Here is a 19,092-nt window from a genome sequence, read left to right as displayed (position 1 = left end):
AGTGTTTAATGTTAAGTTTGAGGCAACTATTGTTGATATTATTCTGTTTCAATTTAAAGTAGCTCTGTATATTAGTCTATTTGCGGCATTACACTGGCAGTGTTACCCTGAGTAATCATCCACAGAATAATGTTTACCAAAGACATGTTTTGGAAAGAGACACGGCCATGAGATGAGAGTAAACCACCTTAATCATAGCTCTAAATATTTACCTTTATAAACCTGCCAACAGAAGATCTAAACAAGTACCTAGAAAAAGAGCACACATTGCCTCATCTGTTTACTTTGAACTGGATGTCCACTGGCTGGTTGGTCCAGACTTTGTTGGAGGAAGTAGATACACAGACCTTAGTTTTTGTTGTGGGGGTGTCTCAACGTGACCATGATCCCGAGAAACAATCAAACCGGGATGAGGGGGAGGGCTGTGGGGACAATACAGAGGCTGTTCCCTGTCGGCCCCATGCCACATAAAGATCTGATTATCCCAAACCCCCCCCCCCCCACCCCCCTCCCGCTTACCCTCTCCCTGTTGGCTGGCCTTGCGGAGTGGACAGACAGTGGACTCAGTATTTCCCTTCCTCTGTTGAGCAGTGGGGACTCTCCTCCAGTCTCAGCCAGTGCACAGCAATTTAAGGGGAGCTGTTGTTTTGGAGAGCCACTGTGGGAAAGTCATTAAAGTGTAAAGCATCTCTCTTTTATTTGTTTCTAAAGGAGTCCTGGAAGAGGCTTCCACTAAGGCGGTGGATGGTAATGAGTGCTGACACAGACCGGCCACCCCCATAGTGCCGTGTGTGCCGATAGCCGCTGCCATGGCAAACCGATTCATAGCTAGAAAAACCAGGAGGCCGGACGCGCAGTAAGAAAAGCTTCCCCTCTTCCACAGGTGGCCAGTATCGGCAGATACCAGCATACTACTAAATCAAGCCTTTTTCACTTGCACTCATTCTGGTGGCTGTTGGTGGCGTGATATGTATTGGGTATTCTGCCATGTGCACCAAAGATCAGTGTGTCATTATTTATTTAATGAAGACTCTAGTGAATACCTGATACCCAACACATGGCTACCAGGGACTCTGAGATGAGGCTTTTCATTTTTTTTTAAAAAAAGGGTCATTCCCCAACTGTCTCCTCTTACTCATCATATCATTACAATTCCATGTAATATATATTTAAGTGGTGCTAGAGAGTGCACAGGTAAGCAGAAAGCTACCTTTTGCTTTCTCCGGTGAAGTGACCGTCATCATCGCATTACAAAACCACAAAAGCAGACGTAACAGCATGCTGAGATAAAGGTACAAGTAGCTATTTGCACTGCATTGCAATGCCTTTACAGCCAGAACACTGCATGGGTAGTTCCCGATATGTAATTTTAACAGCTGCACATAAAATAATAAGAAGTGATTCACTTTGGTTCTTCAATGATTAGCATGTAAATGGCCCTGATTGCTGTGGTGCAGTGAGACAAGTGGCAAACACAGAAAGAGCTGACATCAGTCCGTTGATGTTCAGAGTATGACAGCCTCAGCCTCCCTTAAAATGTAGAGCACAAAAACCGGTCTGAAGCAGTCTGCTATGGAGACGTGTTTTTCATTGTCCCAGCATTTCTTTGAAATACAGGGGCCTCTGCTGGAATTAAACGGTACCACATGTTGTTTACCAACCCCATTTTGCACCCCAGGACATCCCAATAACAGTATTCATTTGGCTCTGCAACCAGAGCTTGTCGTGGTCTCATCAAACATAATCCACGAAACACTGACTGTACACACTAATGAGACCCAGGAGTGTAGAATTCACAATGCTTTGGAAACCGTGTGCATCTTTTTTACACAGCGCACTCACCACAATGTGTTATATTGGGTTGCGGGATTCATGAGTTGAATATTTGACCAATCGTCAGACTTAAATATTGGCACAACACTGTTCTATTTTCAGTTTGTCTATCAATTTGTTTGGTCAAACAGAGGGTCACATGTAAAAGGATAACATTTACCGAACAGGTCAGCAAGACCACGTCGGGTTGAAGAGCCTCTGAGTGATTGGTGTCCGAGCTTTACTGAAGCAACATTGATAGGCTTTGTTAATGGCTGGATATAGGAAAGAGTGATTGATTTGACTGCGTCTGCATTGATGCTTTTCACCCTAAGCTGTGGCCACCCTGTTATTTGCCTGGGGATTTTTGTGCTTTTTACATTTTTCCAGAGCTGCGCTGGGGTCCGCTCTCTGTGCACCACTGTGTATGTTTCCTTCTGGCAGGGCCCACGTATAGATTTGTGAAAAGCAAGGTTATGCAACAGCCCAGGCCACTTGAATATGCTGCCATTTGCTGAGGGTGAATGGAGGAGTTAAGAATGGCAAGGGAGCCATTGTCAGCGCTCATTGGTATGCAGAGTGTCGCAGCATTACTATTAGGGCCCTCATTGGTTTTGATCAAAATCTGATGTATCTTTACCCCCTGATCTATGGGGAGCTTTCTTCTCTATCGCCCTCGGACTGCTTCTGTCACAGAGACCAACTGAAACAGCCCAGCAGTCACGAGGCCTACGCTGGCACATGGAGAACCAAAACAACACTATCAGCACTCAGAATGAAGTCAACTTTGTCTGATATGTTTCCTGATTAAATCATTTGTTCAAAGGTACTTGGGGAGCAGTCATGAGTAAACCTTCACTTGCAGACGGCCTGAAAACAGCTGTACTCACCAGTGCAATGAAAGGATAACCAATGGTCATGAAAAGCCAGATTATTAGCATTGATTGCTCTGACAGAGCAATCTGTAATCTCCCTGCTGACCTGGAGAAACAATGTGTGAATAAGAATTTGACACCCATTGTCATCTGAACTGACAGTGCATGCAGATACCCACTGGCCTCGTTCATTTTGTCTAAAAACAAGGATTCACTCCAATTCTGTAAATCCTCCATCTTCCTCCCTCCCGGTCTGTCTTTGGAAGTGGACTGAACCGGGTTAGAGTTATATAACCAGTGTCTGTTCTCATAGATCTTCAGCAGCTCGTCTTCCCCTAATCTTTTCAGCTTGATTACTCCCTCCATCCCCCTCCTCTGCTGACTCATTCAGCGGCGAGTCCCCTCACACACAAGAACATCCACACTGGAGCACATGAACCAAGTGTCGAGATCCGCCGTGCTCTGGTTCAGAGCGGATGGGATGCTCGTGATTGCAGGTGTCAGTGTGTGTGTGTGTGTGTGTGTGTGTGTGTGTGTGTGTGTGTGTGTGTGTGTGTGTGTGTGTGTGTGCACGTGCGACTGCTATTTTGTCAGTGTGCCGCATCATGTCATGACAAAGACCCGCATCATGTCATGCCAAAGATGAAGATATGCAGTGGTTGCATCTGAGGTCAGCTGTGAATGTTCACCAACCTGACAAAACATTTCCTTAGCTTTCCACGTGTTTGTACTTTATCCTAGAACCACGAATAATCAGTAATTCCAGCCTGATTTTTGGATAAACAAGAGGGATGTTACAATCTGTCAACAAACACAGACCGTACACTCACGGTCGCTGACACACCAGCAGCACAGCAAGTTTTGTAGCACACAGCGGTGCTGGAAAAAGGCTGCTGATATTAGAAGTTTTCTTGGAATTCATCAAAATTTGGATGCAAAGTATGAAACAGACATATATTGTTTCTGCTTGTTTACAGCATGTTTGCGCCACTTTAAAAGTTTTCTTCAATTTTCTGACGGTTACTGCTCTGTTCTGATTTGCATTTTTCACTGACCCACAAAGGGACAAATTTTGGAGTCACACTGGACACTGGACGACTGCTGTGATCAAAAAGAAATCCAGGTCAAAGGCTTAGACAGTGTGTCTGCTGAAAGTGTTTATGATTACCCATCATTTGACACAACACAATCATGTCAAATGATCAATCCAATAATTCTAGCTTAATTTTAGCAATAAAAACATCTTTTATTGTGACGCTGTAAAACAGTCATTTGGCTAAATGACCGAAAGGACGTGGTGCATCACATGTTAAGAAAATCATAGCTTTTTCCACTGCAGTGCTCACAAAAATTGGTTTTAAAGACTGTCCGAGGGAGACCTGGGGGTTCAAGGGTCAAAGGGTGATTTCCATTTGTTCCCATTTTTCTGTGACAAGTAAGCTAAACTGCAGACGTTAACCATGACCCGTTCTCCCTGAACTTTGCTCACCAAGACCATAAACATGTAAATATTCTGCTCAGGCTGCAGCTTAGCCACAAACCTGTTCACCTCCCAAAAGGTAGTAAATCTCCCAGCCTCCAGGTGGCTAAACATTTAATATGCTTTACAAGGCTATTCATTCAAGGCCAAGAAGGGGCAGAAGTAGCAGGAAGTGGTAGCATGCTCGACAGCGGGCCCTGCGGGCAAATGTTCGGTGTAACGCAACATGAACCTGGAAGCAGTTGAAAGGAAGAGGGGATGAGTGAAAGAGTAGTTTTCATCTTTTTCCAAAATAATAACTGTTCTGGTGCACATTTAATCAGAGAAAATCCCATTATATGCAGTCGATACATGACAGGCTCAGTGTTTTGGCTGAGTTCCTCGCCTGGCTCATCCAGTTACAGTGACCAGCCTCAACCTACCATCTGCTGCCTCTTACTCTTACTAACACTTCTTATCATCACTGTAAATGTATGTGAAAATGCATCAGGCATCAGTAGAGAACTTGATGAGACACAGTCTTGTTTTTATGTTAGACAACCAAAGTATCCATCATCACAAAATTCCCTTATAAATCAATGCTTCTAAATCCCTCCAGGTTTCATTACTGACAACCAAGAATTTGTGGATGTAAAACTCACTTTAAATACAATCATCAGTCAAAAATTAAAATGAGAAATTGAGTCAATGTTGTTTGGAGCGGCAGAAAATTATCCCGAGTCCATTTTTGTCACCCGTGTCCTCAGAAAGTAAGGCACCCCAGATCTGTCCATTCATCAGCTCACGTGCATGTGAGAGCTTTATTAGCATGATAGATATTCCAGATGATACTATTGTAATAAGAGCTATCATCAGATAAACTGACCAACACTACTGACTGCCATGTTTTCACGCAGTGAAAGACAATCTTTTAGATACATGACGAGGACCACAAAAACTTTTCACAGTCCCTATCTTGAAAACTTCTTTTCAATCATGTAAAGGATTTTTTTTTTTGTAGGCCAATAATCTACACGCAGTTTGCATTGTCATCAAATTCATTTAAATTTAATCTGCTGCAGCACCGGATCTCTGAGAGCCTCAACAATGACCAGAGACACTCGTTATGATCTACTGACATCTCGTGGCTTGTTGTGATATGGCAGCCACATTTTATGTAACGGCCCTGAAACTTAAATATGAAGCTCTAGCGCCCTCCAGTGGCCATAACTCCGTCATCACATGAACGCTTCGTAGGGGAGCCAGATGGAGCTCATATTGAGCTCTTCACTCAAGGCCATCTTGATGTAATGTGTTACATTACTGTTATGTGTCCTCTACACCAGATTTCCAGCCAGCACATCTCAGTGAAGATTTTTACAGTACAAAAATCTTTTGATGAATGATTGATTAAGTAACTTGTCAAATTCTGCTCCTGTTTTATATCACTGTAAATTGAATATCTTCAGGTTTTGAGGCTCCTGGTCAGACAAAACAAGCAACCTAAGGACATCCTTTTCTCCACTTGGAAACTGTGATCATACAGTTTATGATATTTCATAAACCAAACACCTATTCAGGAAAATAAAATGCGCAGGTTAATTGATGATAGTAATTGTCCGTTTTCATGTCCGTTGCAGGAAGGTGTTATGCAGAGGAAATATTTACTGAAGGATAAAGGCACCAACTTTTTTACACCATCTTTCTGACATCTGTTAAAACATTCATACTTCATGTCTTTTCTCCTTACTACTCTTTGTAGACTTTTGGAATAAATAATGGATTTAAGGACCATCAAGGCCTAAAACATTATCGTTATGCTACAAGATCACACTGAACTCTCGCTTGAAATTTCATTATGTATCAATTGCTGTTGGATATTCTTACTCTTTCACTCCATGATGACACTAAATGCAATGTAGTGGGTATATGGTGACATGCCACGCATACACAACCAGCAAGCTTGTGTTTTACTGAAAGAGCCTTTTTATTTCTTTCTTTTGAAGGAGTCACATTTGGATTGGTTACTTTTAAATTATAATCTCCACAAAAATATTCTATCCTTTACACGTATTGTCAGAAGTGCTACACAAATTTAAATACACAAACAACACCAATAGTTCACAAAAGGGTGTTTGCATCTCCATAACTCTGTTTTCTGAGCATGCAGAATTAAACTCAGCACTCTAATTTGGTATGAGAGAGCCATGAAAGAAAACAATTGTACTTTAGAGGAACGGTGTCACATATAACGTCAGGTATTAATGTATAAGAAAATGCTGTGGTCAGTGGCTGTATGTCTGAATGCAGTGTTTACTCTCCAACGACTCCATATAGATTTCTGAGATGGAACATTTAACCCGTTTGCATGCATTTCTTAACACTCACAAAAACAAAGACGTGTTGAGGCTTTCCTAACGACAGGGAATAGAAATCCAGAGCCAGACAAAAGGCTTTCTGAAGAAAACTGCTATTGTGCAGTTTCATATAGCCCTCATTTAGTTTGATCCTGATATCTCAGTCTAAGGCAACTTTCCTTTCAAAAGGAAATCAGGGTTTGAATGTCTCTTTTGACCAGTCAGGTTCATAACTGACAAGAAAACCTCACAGTGATGGGGAACAGATATCTTTTAAAATGTAATCTCAATATCTAAACTCTGTTCTTGGCTTTCCAATGTTATAAATACTAGGTCCAGTGGAGATAAACATTGGCTGTGAAGTTCACGTGTTCACATGTGTAGTCCGTCTGTAAATTCAAATTAGAGATGACGAAAGAATCATCTTGACACATTGAATGGGTTCCTACTCCACTTGGATCATGACCTAAACTGCATTAAACTGTGCATGAATTACTGAAAAAAAACCTATGATGAACATGGTTGCAACCTGTTTCAATAAAATGTACACATGGAGTCAGATACTGTCAAGACCGAGGACAGAAACATAATATTCACAGTGTTTATATAAGGATGACGACAGAAACTACATCAAAATACAAGAGGGCTGCTTCCACAATTCAACATTGTGTACATATTAATATACTGAAAATGTATCGGATGTAGTGGTGTGTCATCACTTACTCGTGCCAGAAATGTAATCTCAGGTGAGAGAGTATTGCTTTGGGACCCCTGTGACCTATATTGTGTTTTGCCCCCAAAACAAGTTCAGCACTGAGCACGGCAAACGAAATGCCAGATGTCAGTATACAGGACATTAAAATCCTGTACAGTCCAACTACTGACGTCTCACGTGTAATCTCTGACATTTTCAGAACAAATAAAGAATCAAAATTTTCTGTTGAGCCCTCTGAAATCACTGCTGAGGTTTCCTCTAACCAGAGTAACAGTGACAAGTAAATGTTTGTGGTATGTTTCAGACACTTTGATTTGATTTCCACATGAAAACTGTTCATAATGCCCCACATTAAAAACAAAGACCTGTAAGAGAACAGCACAAGAGAGGTAAGAATTTGAATTCCAAAACCATTGATTCATAAACACTTGGATGTTTCATTAACTTTGCATGCTAATTACCAGTTGGCACAGCAAGAGAAATAAAAAGCATACTCTTGATAACTTGTCACAACCAGAAATATGGCACTACGTAAACTAGAGGAGACAATCACACCCAGCAAGCGCTCGACTCAGAACATATTTACACTGCTAGCGCTCTGGCAGTTTCTGCCCTGCTAGGTGACCACTTCTTCACGTGGCAGGTTGAGCCTCACCTCCCCGCCTGCTGCTGCGGAGGCTGAATAGACTGCAGTGGCAGAAACACAAGAGGGGCCATTGGTCTCCATGGTGAAGAGCCTGCAAGGTCCTGGCAGGGCCACATCAGGAGGCTCCCTGTCTGGGCTGGAGGCATGGGATGATCCGGGGGAGGATGTGGGGCTGAGCTGCACAGCTGTGGTGTCCTGCAGCGTGTGCTCGCTGGTCTCTATTTCAAACGCTGCCCCACCGGCCAGCCCGTCGTGTCCCATCAACCCAGCGCCCCTGCCGCCCACCGTGGACCTTCGTGAGCTGTGGGGAGGAGGGAGGCGGCTGCACACACAGCAGGCCCCAAAAAAGGAGAAGGCCACCAGCAGCAGGATAGGTCCGATGATGATCGGGGGGTTGGCAGAAGGCACCAGTGTGCTGAAGGCGAACGCTCCCACCAGGGTGATGTTAAGTCCAGCCAGCATGATGCATAGGCCACAGGCGCAGCAAAGTGCCGGAGACGGCAGGCCATGAGGGCGAGACTTCCTCCTCTTCTTCTTCTGGGGTTCCTTTTTAGGCACAGGGGTGCCGTTGTTTCTGTCAGTGATGACCATGTCTTCAGCTCCGGGCTCTCTCTCTTCTATCTTCTATCTATCTTTTCGTAGATACACAAAATAAAATAAAATAAACATGTGCACTAGTTACAATGCTCCTGTTCTGGACAACTATATAATCACTGTGGGCATACTGAAGAGTCCTCCCTGTGTATGCAATCATCAACAAGCTCTGGTCTGTCATTACTGCTCTGCTACTTCTCTCACTTACAACCATCAGGAGAGGTTGTAAACTGACATGATAAAATATCTAATAAACTACATGTAGAAAACACTTGTCGCTGTGTTCTGCCAGTAAGTCTTATTGTCGGCGTCTGAGAGTGTTAGTCTGTTGGTGACACCTGCAGCTTTTACCACATGATCTGAGAGGACTACTGGGAATACTGCCCAACACTGACCACTGAAGTCTAAAAACATAAACTAAACTCTGATATGTTTGTAATTATAATTAGCATCTTTTTTTTAAACTAAACTTTTCTGTACAGTAAGAGAAGTGCCAAGCATGCTATTTAATTTAGGTAGACAAACAACAGATTAAAATAAACACTGATACACAGGCAGCTGGTTGAGATAGTACGAGGAATTCAACTGTTTATACTGTTAAAGCACGATTCAATATTAACTGAGCCTTAGTCTTTACTGCTACTTAATAATTTAACATGTCTGATCAACATTACTGTTTATTTTTACTCTTGATCTGTCAAGTTAAATGTGTACATTCGCGGTGCAGCTGCTTCATTGATGACAGCTAGGCCATGAGAGGAAAGGATCTGAGTGATTAGTTGCAATCACATCATTCCAGCATGCAGCCATTCAACAGCATAAATGAGAAGAGGGGATGTGAGAAAAGGCTATAAGATTACCGGTAAATATGATCCTGTATATACGACAAACTGTTTGAAGTAGCTCTGGGTGCATTTAAATGTCCGTTTACTGCACTGATATGTTGCATTGCTGTAAAATTTAACCGTAAAAAAAAAAAATAATAAATAATAAAAAAAATCCTCTTACCGTTTATGTCGATATTCTGAAGGTCTTTCCATTGTTTCACAGGTCGATTTTCACCACGATTGCCAGTTTAATTACGGGGTGTGATTACTGAGAGGTTGAAAGGATGCACCGACACCAAACGAGGGTTTTTCATCCTGCTTTCGTTGCTATTACGGTCCTGAGGGCACAAGTCATGAAAGCCATTCAATCGGAGGCTCGGGAAACACGAGGTAACGCGACCCGAGGAATACAAAAATCCAACAAGAAAGAGGAGAGATCAGATGGCATTTCTTTGGAGTTGACACGCAGACGCAGCAGCAGCACGGCGCGCTGCTCCTGGTGTGCACCGAGACGCATGTAGCACCTGGCAGGTCACCCTGCGACGGAAATGGAGGGAAACGTCCGACGGGTGCGAGGCAGCCGGTTTAAAGTCGTCATATTTCATGACTCCATATCTGATGTGACTCGCAGAGCATATTTATTCTCTCCTCCGTGGACCACTGGATGCGACTCTCCTGCTTCCTCCTCACCGATCCATCCTTCATCAGTGCTCACCAGTGTGTGTGTGTGTGTGTGTGTGTGTGTGTATAAAGGGGGTGATGAAGGTGAAAGCTGTTGCTCTCTGCCTTCAGCTCATTTACTTAACGCCTATTTCAGCATTTATTTTAAAACGGAATAATTTAGTTTATCATTAATTGTCACTGGCTACTATCTGATGAAATCTTTGATGATAGTCACAAACAAAGTTTCTACACACCATCCTCCTGTTGTCAGTAACACCCTTAAATAAAATGACACCATCCTGTGCAGCTGTTTTTAAAGAGTTATGTGTAACTAATGGCCTAAATAATGGGTAATACATCTATTATAATCTTGAGTAAGTACCAAGGCTTGGCTTATTATGTTTAAAAAGGTGTGTCTGGCTATTAAGTCATTATTGAGTAATGACATTATTGATTGAGTGATAAAGGGAACATAAGTGTCTGACTTTCTTTGTAAGTCAACAAGTTAGCTTTTCTAGAAAATGGTACACAGAATTATTGACTTTAACTCAGACTGTCTTTTTCTTTTACCTGGACATGGGAGGATGGTACATGTGGCTTACATATTCAGGCTGTATATTCTTGTGTTTCAGTTGTCAATCACCTCGACAGATTGTGGATAATGCACAGTTAAGCATTCATTATGTGTCCCTCCATTGTTTGACTTCCTGCAGACACACAGAGGGATTGTGTCGAGGCATTGTGATTTGAGGCCCGACAATCAAACTTCTGGTTGCCATCAGGGCACCGCAGACTCCCCGTGCTCCTGTTGCTGCGACTCATCAACACACCCCTGGCGTTATTCAGCCTCACAGCACGTTCGACTTTTTGTCAGGCCACGGCGTTCTTCCCCACGCCGCTTTTCATAAAGCAGCCGTTCTCCATGTGCTGTCCTGAATATCGATGTATTGTGTTTCACGGGGCCCCGGTGTGCATGCAATAGATGGAGCTATCTGTGTGAACGTGTAAGTGTATGCATACACATGTGTGTATCCCTATTTGTTTTTCTCAAAGCAAGTGCACGCAGGGGAAGTTGAACTGAATAAAATATGAGTCCCATCATCACATAATGACCATAATAATTTCTTAACTGGCAGCATTGAACATTGTGTGATGATGAGCAGCGCACAAGTTGGACTACTGGGCTTAATTTGCTTCACTCTGTGTCAGGAAGAAAAAAAGTAGCCTACTTGTAGTCACAATTTAATGTCTGTATGTTTATTAGATTACATAAGTTTTATATGATGAGGTGATCTCAACCAGCAGCTGATAGAACGGTTGCACAGATGAAAAATATTAATCTGAAAGATTCATATCAGCATCGTTTGTCCCACATATGAAGGAAGCCAGACAGTCAGGGGGAAGATGTTGATGTCCATATTTGTCAGTTATGTCATATGATGACTTCACGGTAGGTCTTGATCACAAGGTGACTGCTTTAGTTTCCGTCTCGATAAGACATCTGGCATGTCTGAAGACGTCCTGCAACAGACCAGTGTGTGAGTCATGCAAGCAGGGGATGTTGTGTCAAGTGTGTGTGTGTGTGTGTGTGTGTGTGTGTGTGTGTGTGTGTGTGTGTGTGTGTGTGTGTGTGCATGCGTGTGCGTGTGTATGTGTGTGTGTGTGCATGCGTGTGCGTGTGCGTGTGTGTGAGATGAGGCTGATGAAGCTGAACTAAAACCTCCTGACTAAAAATTCAGAGCATGAAGCATCTGTTCACAGCATCTTCCTTCCTTATGAAACAATCTATATTACTTTATGCTCCTTTGACAAATCTTTCAAAAAAGGATGTAAAGTTTTATTAAATTTCACAGAGCTGTAAAATGACTGAACTACATAAACAGTGTAGTGCTGCATCGTCTGGCTGCTCAGCCTAGTTTAAATCAGGCTTTACTGTCTAAATGTGCCTGTCCAACTATCAACTATTAAAAATGACACTTTTTCACCTTTTTGTTTTAAAAATCCTTCGGTTTTGTACACAAGGTATGTTTTAAGACAGGACAGAACATGGCATTATTGCATGACATGATTGGAATTTTTCCAGTATCTGAGTTACCATAGCAACAACATCCACAGTGACTTTTTGACTATGGAAAGGAGGTGATACCTTGGAAAGTTCACTTTCAAAAGTCTCACTTTCTCCTATAAATTACTTGGCAACAAAACATCACACTTTCTTATATAAGCTGTTTTGTTGGTTCATCTACTGAATATGATTTAAAAAAAAAATTCTTTAATTTGCAAATAAAGGTATTACTTACCCGAGCCCTGATATTATCAACTACAAACAAGCGAGGTTTAGAAGAGACAGAAATGTCAAAATAAGGTTCACATCCTTAAAGATGTACATCTTTCATCATAGCTTGACTCAAACTACATAATGTCCAAAATCATTTTGTCCATATATGAGTGGAACTGCTCAATTTTGTCGAAGTAAATGAAATATGGTCAGTGGCTATACCACAATGAGAGAAACACAGCTATTAGAAGACTTACATATATCATTAGATTACTATTAAGTGACAGTGAGTTGCTGGCTAACAAGGCATCATAACCTTATGACAGTGAAATGAAAGAAAGACAACATCCCTCAAGTAGCCAATAAAATCTGTTTTATATATATATATAAATGATGGTTCCAATTATATCTTCAATACAACAATAGACTGGTAGAAAGCACTGTGTGAAGATTGTTCTACTAAGAATATTCATATACAGTATGTTGGATGAGCTTAACATTTTTGGATGAAATGCACCTTTTATCGACCTACTGACATGTTTGCTATTTTTTCTGCAACCTTGTGTGACGACACCTAAAGGATATAGTAAAGTTTAGGGAATTTAAATCACTTTGATATTAGAAAGACACTGTAGTCATTGGAACTACACTGTAGATAAGGTAACTTTAGGTTTAGGAAATAAGTGCGGTTCCTCTGGTGTTCAAGTCTACTGTATTGCTCTGCATTCAACGCCCTGTTTTGTTCATCCTAACCTTTGTTTACACTATATCAGACTACTATGTGCTTGTGTGTGTAAATCACAAATCCACATTAATTGCACAGAAACATGATTTGTAAAAAGACACAGTGTTGGGCCATACCCCTCATCTGGGTTGGTCTCAGCCATCGGCCCGCCCTCCACAAAGGTTCCCATTCGACTCTTAGAGCGTTCCAGATTCATCTGACTTTGAGTCCCTGGCAAGACCACAAGAAAGCAGATAAAACACGCTGCAACACCGAATGCAACATAACGTGATGTTTCACTGGCCTGTGTAAATCTGAGAGCTATGAAGGCTGGCCGTGAGGAAAAACACAATCTCAGGAAACAAGAATTATGGAATTGTGTTCATAAGAATGGGACGAACGTGCAGTCAAGTTTGTGCCAAATATTTTTTTTTAAATCCCTTAAGGCGTTCCCAAGATATCATATTCACAAACCTGGGATTAATGTACATAAGTACGGACAGACAGACAAACCGAAAATGGCCACGGCTGTCACCAGCGCACAGGCGTATAAAAGGCACACACATACTTCAGCGCTTGGTGTACAGCCGACACTTAAAAGTAGTTGTTACAGGCAGGTATGAACTGCAATCCATAAGCAACTCACATGAGTGAATGGGTGCAGTTAAATACCTTAACATGTGTCACATGCACACCTTGTGAAGCACTGCGGCTCTTTTCTTTCTCACATCTTTCCTTGATCTCATAACATGTTCCACTCAGATCAAAAGAAGTGGTTATGAAAGAGGAAAGCATTTTTATTCTTTTACTGCACCCAGTGAGATATTAGAGACGGTTTGTGCTCTCCCATAACTGCCCAGACACAACATCTCTCTCACTGGCGTGAGCTCTCCAGTGTATCTACAGGTGCCGGTGTGTTTTTATCAGCACATAACACGACAGACTCGATGGATCAGTATCAAGTACCTTTGAACGTTACGTGATAGCTGTATTAATTAGCCGCCTCTCTGCTGAGACATTCATTTAACCCACCTTCTCGTCTCAGTGTCTCAGCTGGTTGATCAGGAGGATTGGCAGGCGTAGGATGCACTCTGAAGTTTCCTGAGAAGTTGAGAAATGGAGAAACATTTCTTGGATAGAAAGAATAGTGTCTTCTATTAAAGAGTTAAAGATCAAATGTATTGATTGCGGCACAGCACATGTGATGAAACAACAATATGTGTAATTGATCAAATAATGAATAGAAAATATCGAACCACTTACCAAAGGATGGAAGAATGTGATTGATGTTCAGCCAGGCTTTTATGAAGGGGTAGATTGATATGAGCAAACCTGCAAATCACCAAGTATATTCAATGTGAGGAATGATAGAAAAACACTGGTTTTACTTTATGGTTAAAAAAAAAACAAAAAAACAAAAAAAAAACAGATTTAATTGCAGTGTTAGCTTGAATTCAAGAGAAACAGTAATGACCCATGTTTACTTTTTGTCCTGATAATTGACTGAAAATGAATCAAAATAACCCAAAATAAACATTATGCACTGCAGGCTTGAAGGAAAATCTCATTATGAAGGCATATCACATTTTTACAGTGATATAAAAGCATAAATCTAATAACCTGCATATTCCAAGTTAAAGCAATCTGCTAATTTAATTTATTCAAGTGTTTGAACTACAAGCTAACTGCCTTCGATGCCTGTGAGCCACGTCAGGAGGTAAAAATAAAACTCTTTAGAAGTTCCCCCACTTGGAGACATCATGACCAACAATCAGATTGTTTGATAAAAAGGTGTAATCCTCCTGACGTAGCCTTCAGATTATTTTCAGTGTACCAGATACAGTGTGTGATGTCTCTTCCTGTTCAACTCCAAGTATAAAGTAATATCTGAACCGCGGGGCTTGTGTGCCTCTCAGTGGCACTGCGCTCCGATTCAACACAGTTATTGATTTCCCTTATAAACCAGAGGAGCTGGCATTAAAGCCTGGCAAGTCCTGAGGGTGGCTGTGATGCATGTCTGTGCTTAAAATGTCATGAAACTGCAGAAGGAGTGAAAACAATCTGCCGAGAACACTCTGTTCATACACATTAGTCAGCCTATGTGTCGGAGGAGGCCTCGCGTTTCTCAAGCCTCAAAACACATAATTAGATCAGCTGCACACATGCTGCCAGGCTGAACATATCTGTCAAGCGGCTGTGCACAGTTTTGATTTGCCAAATTCTTGTGCACATTAGAAAGACAAATTCATGATTGAAAGCCGATCAGATCATCAGTGAGAATGTATTTCACATTAACTATGCACGCATGCTGATGTTGTCGCCGTCAGATCAAAAGCCCTGCCCTTTGCTCTCGTTCCCTCTCCAGGAAACCAGTTAAGACACTCCTTTATCTTGGCAGGGCAGTTCCTGCAGCTATCAGCTGGTTCCAGTTACAGTCTTGTATCAGATGGATGGTGGATGGAAAATGTCACAGGCTTTCACCTGAGTTTTTAAAATGTCTTTTTTTTTTTTTAAACAAATATCCTGCTCTTTGCCAGTCAGACAGGAGTGTGTCCTCCTCCAACCAGACAGCACACTCACACACTTTTTAACTGTTTTGCTGTTGTTGTAGTTTGTTTCGGCCTTGCATTTTCTTTCACGTGGTTTCTCACAGAGGCTGCTGTGAATGTAAAAATTATTTAGATGACAACGGCAAAATCCAAAAAATGTTCTTTTAATCCCAAACAAACTATTCAAAATATGAATTTTTTTTTTTTTTTTTTTTTTTTTTTTTGTCAATAACACATTCACAAAGAAATGTAATGTCTGATATCCCACATAGTTCAATGTTTGAAAAAAAGTTCTAACTCACAGTAAGACCTCTTTTAAACAAACTATAAAGATTAATTTAGAGAAGGCCTAAAAAAAGTATGTCAACACTAACCACAGATATAAAGTACAAATACCCAAATCCTTTGTATTTTATCATGTTTCACAGTTCAATGGCCCCCTAAATCATGTCATCAGCTAAAAATGACATCATGAGCCATTCTCATAAAATTAGGAAAAGTCATGCATTATGATGCTGATCGAAGACATTTTTGAGAAGTCAAAGAGCCAGGGATCTCCACAAAACGAAGTCTTCTATCACACGGATAGAAAAACAACAACAATTTCACATCTTTCTCATAACTCGGGTCAGTTTTTTTCACACACACACACACTCACCGAGGCCCCCAGCTCCCAGGAAGATACCTCCTACAGCATCGGCGTCACATTCCCTGGACACCCCAATGATGATGCAGCCCGCCACGATGCTGAGCAGAGCCGAGCCAACCCGCAGCCCATGGTACTCCCCGACACTGACGGGGTTCATTCAGCAGGTGGAGGCCCCCCCACCTGCCACATACACACAGCCCTTACACTGCTTTACCTCTGGGCCCTCACCGCCACTTCACTGCCATCTGCACGAGCCTCGCCCCTCCCTGCCTTTCACTCGCTCTGACACAGAAACACTTTCTCTTGCAGAGCCTCCGTCTCCATTCTCTGTTTCTCAAGACGCCTCATGCATCTTTAAAGATGGAGCTCTGGTTTCCATTACCACTGAAAATTAGAAAGCGTGACGGCGCTGACTCTTATGACAGCGATACGAGTGCCACAAATCTGATCACAGTTTTCTTCCTGTCAGCACTGGCATCCAGTATTCATGTACACAGTGAGTGTAACTTACAAAACTTGAACACTAAAACGACAAACAAGACACGTGGCTGTCTTGGAGTCGTGCAGTGAATGGAGGACTTAAAGGTAAGACACCACGGCGAGGGCAGAGCGGGACGGAAACACAAAGAGGGCGGAGGGCAGAGAGAAAAAGAAGCACGACAGTTGGAAGAGAGAGTTCGACTACACTCGTGTGATTTGTCTGTGGGCTTGAAGGGAATGTGTAATGAATGGTTCAGAGAGTCCTCTACGGTGGGGGCCCGAGGCCATCCACAAATGCACGCAGTTGCCATAGGAATCGCATATCCATGGCAACAGAGGGAAAAAGAGGGCAAGCAGGATTAACACCGGTGAATAAGATAACAAATGAATTTATTGGGTGGAGGAGAAAAAGTGATACATTTCCTGTTCAACAAGTAAACTCCTTCCGTCTTTCTCCAGATCCACATGTCGACATTTATTATTAATCAGTGCTGATGATATGGTGTCAGCATATTATGTACACAGTATTGGAGGTGTGTACATGTGTAACACACAGCCAATGCTGATTGTGTCATGATAGCCTCTGTGGCCCTTAAAATGAAGCTAACTTGTGCCCCTATGTCAAAGGTTATATATTTACTGTATAGTTGCATACAGTATGTTTTAAAGGCCCAAAGAGGTAAAATCTTTAAAAACATCTGAAAAACTAATTTCAGGTGGCATATATGGCTTCTTTTTTTTTTTTTTTTTTTATCTTTCCGGGTTTGTTAATCATCTTGTAACCCCTTGAGTCTATCTCTCCTCCATCAAAATTGTAAGTGTAAGGAAAAATTTGGAAAAAACAAAACGAAACAAATTGCCACCATCACAGTTATACGTTCTCAATGAATACATTCAAAGGCCCTGACACAGCCTGTGTGTTGTATCTTAATTTTAATTTCGAAGCAGGTGTCAAACAATTTAGTTATTGAACACACACTACTTTGCATACCTGCTATGCCTTGCTCATGTGCCACATTATAGAAGGACAGAACTTAAAAAGTATGTTTTGCTCAACCAATCTGTCCGATACACATCATTCATTATGTACAACAGGAACAGTATACACACAGGATACGACGTTGATACAAGACATTTAACATTAAAAGACGACATTAGCAGTTAGAGTCTTGCAAACACAGCCATAATTATACGTTGTCCTTCTTCTCCAAGGTAAAACAAGTCAGTGCAGGGGAAAAAAAAAAACCTGCGTTGGCCGGGAATCGAACCCGGGTCAACTGCTTGGAAGGCAGCTATGCTCACCACTATACCACCAACGCGATGGCTATCAATGTCGGCAATACCGGCAATACCGGAAATGAGGAAATGGGAAGGACTATTTTGTTTGAGTCGTTTTAATTGTTCATGCATTTCTTCCAATGAACATCTTGCAAGGCTAGCTGTAAATTACGTATTTATCTGTTTGTTTGTGTACGTATAATGAAATTATTATTATTAACCCATTGTAATCAGAAAAGACATTTCAGCAAAAAAAAAAAAGGCTAAGTGGCCCGTACGGGGATCGAACCCGCGACCTTGGCGTTATTAGCACCACGCTCTAACCAACTGAGCTAACCGGCCAATGACGCTTTATGTTACTTTTTACTTTAAAATCTTAAATGGATCATGTTTACGTGATAATTGTGCAGTTTCTCTTTTCTGAAGTGACTCCATCTCGTGTCGAAGAAGTAATACACTGATAGAAATGCATAAGAGAACATAACGAGTTCGCCGCCATGTAATCGACTTTATTTATCTATTCTGCCGCTGAGCTTTCCCAGACCTCGTGGCGCAACGGTAGCGCGTCTGACTCCAGATCAGAAGGTTGCGTGTTCAAATCACGTCGGGGTCAAATTCTTATGTAATTTGTTTTGCTATTATCATTACCACTTCAGGATTCTTTCACTCTTTATTGTTCCGCTAACTCTTCCTATCTTCATCCACATAAATAGCATGGAGGCCTGCAACAGATGGCATGGCTGCCAAACAGCTCCAACATCATTAAATCAGTCTGGGATTACATGAAGAGACAAAAGACATGAGTTTATTCACACCTGGCATTATGATCACCTGCACTTATCGAGCATCACCAGTGACCACTTGTGATCGGATCTCACTTCTGTATGCAAATAACAAAAACATTGGGTAAATATACAACTAAATAAGCACATAGACACGTACAAAAATGGAATCAAATGAATGTCTGAACAATAGAGTTTATAGTTCACAACCTGAATCAGAAATGATACGTCCAGGGTGCGTTCATACCATAAACTGTATTTAAAAGTGGGACTGAAAAGTGAGGGCAATACAAAAGTACCATAAAGTGCAGTACCACTGAGGGCCAGCAGGGGTTGGCTCCACAAACCCTCTGACTCCATAGATCATACCGGCATTTCATCTGTCATCTATTGACTCTCATTCA

At 41.7% G+C, this 19,092-nt stretch overlaps 2 protein-coding genes and 3 non-coding genes across 6 annotated transcripts; 1 reads left to right on the top strand and 4 right to left on the bottom strand.

Moving 5' to 3' along the window:
* Positions 1-516: 516 nt before the first annotated feature.
* On the bottom strand, positions 517-9,556 carry tmem275a (transmembrane protein 275a). Of its 2 annotated transcripts, none has more exons than XM_069157368.1 (2): positions 9,467-9,556; positions 517-8,496 (listed from the first exon to the last, which is right to left on the bottom strand). In XM_069157368.1, exon 2 carries the CDS (start codon positions 8,453-8,455, stop codon positions 7,835-7,837), a length of 621 nt encoding a protein of 206 aa, XP_069013469.1. In that variant the 5' UTR covers positions 8,456-8,496; positions 9,467-9,556; the 3' UTR covers positions 517-7,834. The 2 variants fall into 2 exon arrangements, with proteins under 2 accessions (XP_069013469.1, XP_069013470.1); XM_069157369.1 differs by having other exon boundaries at positions 517-8,492; positions 9,467-9,553.
* A 1,823-nt stretch (positions 9,557-11,379) lies between these two features.
* Positions 11,380-16,478, bottom strand: kncn (kinocilin). Its single transcript, XM_069157370.1, has 5 exons — positions 16,158-16,478; positions 14,214-14,282; positions 13,983-14,051; positions 13,088-13,181; positions 11,380-11,469 (listed from the first exon to the last, which is right to left on the bottom strand). The coding sequence occupies exons 1-5, from the start codon at positions 16,303-16,305 to the stop codon at positions 11,394-11,396; spliced, it is 456 nt and encodes a 151-aa protein (XP_069013471.1). The 5' UTR covers positions 16,306-16,478; the 3' UTR covers positions 11,380-11,393.
* A 1,397-nt stretch (positions 16,479-17,875) lies between these two features.
* On the bottom strand, positions 17,876-17,947 carry trnag-ucc (transfer RNA glycine (anticodon UCC)). Its single transcript has one exon. It is a non-coding gene; the product is annotated as a tRNA-Gly (tRNA).
* A 227-nt stretch (positions 17,948-18,174) lies between these two features.
* On the bottom strand, positions 18,175-18,248 carry trnai-aau (transfer RNA isoleucine (anticodon AAU)). Its single transcript has one exon. It is a non-coding gene; the product is annotated as a tRNA-Ile (tRNA).
* Positions 18,249-18,447: 199 nt separating this feature from the next.
* Positions 18,448-18,519, top strand: trnaw-cca (transfer RNA tryptophan (anticodon CCA)). Its single transcript has one exon. It is a non-coding gene; the product is annotated as a tRNA-Trp (tRNA).
* Positions 18,520-19,092: the final 573 nt, after the last annotated feature.

This window comes from Embiotoca jacksoni, unplaced genomic scaffold (genome assembly GCF_022577435.1).
Source record: "Embiotoca jacksoni isolate LCO1_2020_lvr unplaced genomic scaffold, fEmbJac1.0.p SCAF_22, whole genome shotgun sequence".
NCBI classification, from domain to species: Eukaryota; Metazoa; Chordata; class Actinopteri; family Embiotocidae; genus Embiotoca; species Embiotoca jacksoni.
The sequence above is the reverse complement of the archived record's forward strand: the minus strand, read 5'-3'. Positions and strand labels throughout refer to the sequence as shown.